Source organism: Colobus angolensis, unplaced genomic scaffold (assembly GCF_000951035.1).
Source record: "Colobus angolensis palliatus isolate OR3802 unplaced genomic scaffold, Cang.pa_1.0 Scaffold204, whole genome shotgun sequence".
NCBI classification, from domain to species: domain Eukaryota; kingdom Metazoa; phylum Chordata; class Mammalia; order Primates; family Cercopithecidae; genus Colobus; species Colobus angolensis.
The window spans coordinates 3,613,008-3,619,683 of NW_012115200.1; the positions used below are offsets into that span (position 1 = coordinate 3,613,008).

A 6,676-nucleotide genomic window follows, 5' to 3' on the forward strand; every position below is an offset into this window, starting at 1 on the left:
AGCCAGGATGGTCTCGATCTCCTGACCTCGTGATCCGCCCGTCTTGGCCTCCCAAAGTGCTGGGATTACAGGCTTGAGCCACCGCACCCGGCCTATGACAGATAATTTTTAAAAGACAAATTTAAAAACCAACAACAGTTCATAGACCAAAAATGAATCAGAAGCACACAGCAGCTCACAGGACCCAGACTTTGGGCCTGTGGGGGCTCTGGTCCCAGAAAGAGGGAAAGGTGCTTGGGAAGGCTGTCCCTGAAGAGTGAGGGGCAGAAAGTGCCTGAGAGCAGTGGAGAACAGCCAGGAGCATTGCTGAAAACCAGGGCTGGAGTCAGTCTCTTGCCTCTGCAACTGCCCTATGGGTTCACCTTGCCTGCTGCCTAGACAGAGCCGATTTATCAAGACAGGGGAATTGCAATGGAGAAAGAGTCATTCATGCAGAGCCGGCTGTGCAGGAGACTGCAGTTTTACTATTACTCAATCAGTCTCCCTGCACATTCTGGGATCAGTTTTTAAAGCTAATTCGGAGGGTGGGGCTTTGGGACATGTGGAGTGCTGACTGGTCAGGTTGGAGCTGGAATCATAGGGGGTCGAAGTGAGGTTGCCTTGCTGTTTTCTACTCCCGGGTGGGTGCCAGAACCGGTGGAGCCAGATTACGGGTCTGGGTGGTGTCAGCTGATCTATGGAGTGCTGGGTTTGCAAAGTATCTCAAGCTCTGATCTAGGGTTTTACAATAATGATGTTATACCCAGGAGCAATTTGGGGAGGTTTAGACTCTTGGAGCCAGAGGCGCAGGACCCCTAACCTGTAATTTCTAATATTGTAGCTAATTTGTTGGTCCTGCAAAGACAAACTGGTCCCCGGGCAAGAAGGGGGTACTTTCGGGAAAGGGCTGTTACCCATTTTGTTTCAGAGTTCCTTCCCCAATGTTAGTTTGGCCTACGCCCAGGAATGAACAAGGACAGCTTAAAAGTTAGAAGCAAGATGGAGTCGGTTAGGTCTGATCTCTTTCACTATCATAATTTCCTCAGCTGTAATTTTCTAAGGCAGTTTCACTTCCATGAAAGGAATGTGGAAAAACATACGGCTTCTGCAGCGCTATCTGGGGATGGAGACGAGGACAGCCCTCGGCCCAGCCTCTTGCTGGCTCCAGGACTGATCTACAGCTCCCAACGGCAAGGCCAGGCAAGCACCCAAGCATGACCCCGAAAGGCCGGACGGAGGCTCCAGCCAGAGCATGACACAGTGAACACCCAGGGAAACAGAACACAACCCCCTCTGCAGAAGCCTGCAAGCCTAGATTTCAAAACACAGGACTCCAAGAAGACAGGTAACGGTATCAGGCATCAACTGGTAAATTCAGCCCAGAAAACAATAGAGCCCAGTTTAAAATAAGTGTGTCTTGGCCAGGCAGCGGTTCAGGCCTGGCACTGGCTCATGCCTGTAATCCTAGCACTTTGGGAGGCCGAGGCGGGTGGACGGCTTGAGCTCAGGAGTTCGAGACCAGCCTGGGCAACATGGTAAAACCCCGTCTCTACAAAAAATACAAAAATTATCCCAGCATGGCGGCACATGCCTGTAGTCTCAGCTACTTGAGGGATTGAGGTGGGAGGATTGCTTGAATCTGGGAGGCAAAGGCTGCAGTGAGCCAAGATCACACCACTGCACTCCAGCCTGGGTGACAGACTGAGACCCTATCTCAAAACATAAATAAAATAAATAAATAGATGTGCTTAGGATTCTCATGGTAGATAAAGAAAGAAAACAGCAATGAACATTAAAAACATTATAAAACAAAAACTGGAAGAAATAAGAACGGACACAAAAAAGAAAATCAGAAATACAGACCAATGCGGTTTCATTTAAAAACTCAATCGATGAAACAAACTAACTGGACGGAGAGAGAGCTAGTAAACTGGAAGATCGTAAACCCAGAACACAGACGCCAACATTGGGAAGCGCAGTTTGAGAGATGGAGAAGACACTGAGTGGGTGCAACCTACTCCCTTTTAGGAGATCCCAGAACAAGAATTCCGTCAGGGTGCAGAGGTGCCACGGGAGGACAGATGGCCGAGAACCTTGCTATCTCAGGTGAGAAGACACGGCCAGCACCAGACAGCAGAGCCAAACCAACCCACACTCAGAAATACCACAGCAGAATTTCAGAACAAAGACATGAAAAGAGAAGACAGATTTCCTTCATGGAAGTGGCAATGCCACGGGCAGCAAACTTCTCGTCAGGGTAGCAGCAGTTGCTGCCCCAGAGGAAGGTCCTAAAACCACCATACGCTGCACCAGCTTCATAGCCACTTAATAATCAGATCAAAATGAACACTTCATTCGTTCCTACATTGGGAGGCTCACCCAAGAATGCTTGCCAAAACGCTACCAATGGATGCAATCTGGCTGGGTAAAAACTGAGAACAGAAAAGGGCAAAACATGCTCGTACAATTAACTACTGACTACAAAAATTAATTTAGCATGAAAAATGTGAAACAAAAACCTGAGGCAACAATAACAAGAGGGAACAGGCTCAAATTGTTAGTAAACGTTTTATTTGTGAAAAGAGATACTGGAATGCTGAACCTTGTTAGAAACAGCATTGTGCTGAAATCTTCCATCCCTTTCGTTGCTGCTCATGGCACCACCCATGCCACTCCCCATTCTCTCCTTGCTCTGCCCGGGAGGTTGGCCTCCCCACGCTCCTAGGAAGGTACTGGTTGTACCTTCAGCTTCCTGACTGGTACGATAGTTGGGAACGTACGAAAACTTTTTTTTTGAGACAGGGTCTCGCTCTGTCACCCAGGCTGACATTCAGTGGCACAATCATAGCTCACTGCAGCCTCAAAATCCTAGGTTCAAGCGATCCTCTTGCCTCAGCCTCCCGCACAGCTGGAACTACAGGTGTGTGCCACCACACCTAGCATTTATTATTATTATTTTTTAATTTTTGTAGAGACTGGGTTGCCCAGTCTGGTCACAAACTCCTGGCCACAAGCGATCCTCCCACCGTGGCCTCCCAAAGTGCTGAGATTACAGGCATGAGCCATCGTGTCCGGCCTGAAAACATTTCTTATTGTGATCTCTTCACAAAAATAAAATGTAACTCCCTTAAGTGGGTAGTCGTTTCTCCATATATGTTGTTTCCTTAAAAAAGTGAAATCACGCCGGCCGCCGCGTGGCTGACGCCTGTAATCCCAGCACTCTGGGAGGCTGAGGCGGGCGGATCACGAGGTCAGGAGATCAAGACCAGCCTCGTCAACATGGTGAAACCTCGTCTCTAATAAAAATACAAAAATTAGCTGCACGTGGTGGCGCGCACCTGTAGTCCCAGCTACTGGGGAGGCTGAGGCAGGAGAATTGCTTGAACCTGGGAGGCGGAGGTTGCAGTGAGCCAAGATCACGCCACTGCACTCCAGCCTGGGAGACAGAGCAAGACTCCATGTCAAAAAAAAAAAAAAAAGAAATTATGGCTGGCTCTACCTAAACTGTCCGGGTTTCAAGAGTGTTTCTGGGCGGGATGGAGGGTGCTGCTTTTCATTAACAGTTGGATCCAGGAATGAAGGTGCATGGGGCTCCAGGGTTCCACATGACCACGGAGCACCTCCCCTTCCGCCCGTGTCATTTCATCTTCTCACAAATTCTCAAAACCCTTCCTCAGGACACTCACTGCGTTTCCTCGCCCCCCTCACTCCTCCGTCCACGGCAGGAGACTCAGCAGAGGAGCCTCACTTCTCCAAGGAGGACGGTCTGAGTCTGCGTTCCCCTGGGAGCAAGCCCTGAGGCAAGATTTGTGGACAAGCAGCTCACGTGGGAAGTGACTCCAGGAAGCCCCAGGAGAGAAGCGAGGAGTGAGCCCGGCGGGAAGAGCAAGCGGCGAGGGCGGCTCCAAAGGTGGTGCCTCAGCACCAGTGCTTTTCTGCTCGGCTGTCCTCGAGCAGCCCCGCCCGCCCCGGGCCCTCCGGCTCCCCAGACAGCACTCAGCATCCCGCTGTCTTCCTTCCCCTCTGCGCGAGGCCGCACGCCCCTCCAAACACCCAGGGTCTCTACTTGCCCGTTGGTCACCGCCCCTCCGCGGCAGCTGGCGCGGAAAAATGGATGCTGCCGTTGCTCGCGTGCGTGCGCAGGCGCACCACAACCCGCGCGCAGGCGCACCACACCCGTACCCACGCGCGGGTTGGCGCCTGCGAGCTTCAGTACCGGCGTCTCCATGGCGACCGCGTTGTCTGGGTGGCCTCCATTGTCGGGCTGCAGCTCTCAGCGGCGGGACTCGCCAGCGCTCCAGTGGGCCGGGGCGCGGCAGGTGAGACGGGCGGGCACCGCCAGCTCGCTGGGCCCTCGAGGCGGGCGGTGGCAGGAAGGTGGTGCCGCAGCCCCTCGTGCTCTGTGGCGTAGCTCCAGCCCCGATGCTGACGGTAAACGCTACACTCCTCAGGCCTGGAATGTGAGGCCCAGAGTGTCGGATCCAACTCAGCCTCGCCCGGATGGGGAAACCGAGGCAGGGAGCGGGGGTGGGCGTGCGTGGGGATCCCTTGAAGGCAGCCTCGGAAACCCCACTGAGCCGGCGCTGCCTGGGCGCTGTGTAAGTCCAGGCTGTCGTTTCACTTCTGGTTTTAAGATATTTTCCCTGTTCTGAGGTTTGAAGCCTCCCCTCCTCTGTTTTAAGTTCCGTGATTCGGAGAAAACAAGTGAACTGACAGTGAAAAATCCCGCAGGCTTCCATGGAATGCAGGCCGTCTGGGGTCGAACCCTGCTGGGTCCCAGTGTCGCCGCTACCCCCCAATTAACTGCGCCCCTGCAGCAGTTCCCTAACTGATCTACACCTCAGCCTCCTTCTCCCTAAAACGGGAATGAAGTACACACACATATGCCAATCATTGGGCTGTTGAGTGATTTGAATTAGACGAACTGGTGCATTCCAACGTTGATTCTTATTGCCGAATAAATTGTTTGGAAATTGCAAGTGTAAGTGTGCCTCGCTTAATGAGGTTTTGGTGAACAATACTTCTGAGTAAAAGTGTTGCTGGACAACGAAAATTCAAGATTCTTAATTTAACAGGTTTTTTCCCCGTTGCTTAACTGGGTGTTAGCCAGACTTAGTTCTGGTCACTGGGCCAAAATGGTAAACAAAAGACAGGCTTCCTGGCCTCAAGGAACGAAAAACATATTTCAAAAGGCACAGAACCACACCAGAGGTAAGAAACAGTGCAAACTCCCCCCCCCCAATCATTTCATGGAAGCGTTACAGTTGGTTTACAGGCTTTGAAGTGTTCTGATCTGTTTATATCCCTAAAATGATCATTCCTATTTATTGTGCGCCTTTGCGTTTTCCAGGAGTTAAATCTTGGAACTCCATTGTACAAAGTGAAAGCAGAGAATTTTAATCTGAACCTCTTTGTATTCCTTTTTTTTTTTTTTACATGTTTAAAAGTCAAATTTTTGCTACTGCTTATGAAAAATGATAGCTTTTAAAGCAAGTTACATTACTGTAGATTTGCCACACAGCTACTCTGTATATATACAGAGTATACATACAGATCTGCCACACAGCTACTCTGTAATTATGCTCAGTATAATTAGTTGTTTCTACATCTTCCCTTCCTGTGTCTCCTGTGACTCCAGACCAAGGAGGATGAGCTGCTGTCCCTGGAAGAGAACGGATGGAGGGAAGCGGCTGCTACACAGTTCCCTCTGTGGCTGCTGCTGATCTGCAGGAGGGTGCTGGTCAGACTAGGAGCTTGCCTGCCACCCCCTCCAAAGATGTTCACAAGTGTGTTGGAGGCATCATCTTTTCCTCCTCACCGATTTTAGACTTGAGTGAAAGTGGTCTCTGCCATTTGGAGGAGGTCTTTAGAATCCCCAGCCTTCAAGTAAGTGGGGCTGCTCCTCTGGCTGTGTGCCCACAGGTCCCTTACGTTGGGAGGCAGAAATGGGAATCTACCCCGAGCTTTATTTGTAGGATTCTTTCTCTTTGGAAGTGATGAATTCTAAAATGAAATAGAGGAAAGGTTAACTCATACTTTCATACAAAATGGGAAATTCATGATGGGGACCAACCCATGGAAATAGTGCATCTATTTAGATGAAGGCGTCTGTTCTCTTCCTTGCAGTTCACCTCTCAAAACCTGTGGTAGTAACTACTGCCAAACACCCTTGATCTCTTAATTAAAACACAAAACCTTAAAGAAAATCAGGCAACATGAACAGTTAAAAACTTTGTTCTCACCCATGGTTTTGCTCATGTCGCACTGGTTTTACTGGTTTTACTTCGTGCCCGGCCCTTCTCCGGGTCGGTCCGCAGTAGATGCTGTCTTGTCCCTGTGATTTCTAGAGAAAGCTTCTGTGAGGGCACAGCTTTGATGTTGGACAGTTGAGGGTTCCCCCTGCAGCACCTGTCCCTGCTGGGACTCACAGAATTTCCTTAAACCTCATTTGGTTTAATCTGGAATGTGGGAACGATCATATTTTCACATCATTTATTGTAAAAATGAATAACGTGAAAGTTCAGTGTCTGGAACACGGTTATGATATTGATTGACTTTCTTTTTGTATTTTTAGTAGAGATGGGGTTTCACCATGTTGCCCAGGATGGTCTTGAACACCTGAGATCAGGTGATCTGCCTGTCTCAGCCTCCCAAAGTGCTGGAATTACAGGTGTAAGCCACCGCACCTGGCCAGATT

At 50.0% G+C, this 6,676-nt stretch overlaps 2 protein-coding genes across 3 annotated transcripts in view; one reads left to right on the forward strand and one right to left on the reverse strand.

The window, feature by feature from the left end:
- Window positions 1-4,034, reverse strand: part of STK32C (serine/threonine kinase 32C) — a 125,990-nt gene extending 121,956 nt beyond the window's left edge. The window contains exon 1 of the mRNA XM_011941963.1: window positions 3,728-4,034. Coding sequence (XP_011797353.1) covers window position 3,728 — 1 coding nt within the window. The 5' untranslated portion in view covers window positions 3,729-4,034. The remainder of the gene's footprint in view (window positions 1-3,727) is intronic.
- A 1,573-nt stretch (window positions 4,035-5,607) lies between these two features.
- LRRC27 (leucine rich repeat containing 27) overlaps window positions 5,608-6,676 on the forward strand; it is a 45,930-nt gene continuing 44,861 nt past the window's right edge. For both annotated transcript variants that reach the window (XM_011941965.1, XM_011941966.1), the window contains exon 1: window positions 5,608-5,865. In XM_011941965.1, coding sequence (XP_011797355.1) covers window positions 5,656-5,865 — 210 coding nt within the window. In that variant the 5' untranslated portion in view covers window positions 5,608-5,655. The remainder of the gene's footprint in view (window positions 5,866-6,676) is intronic.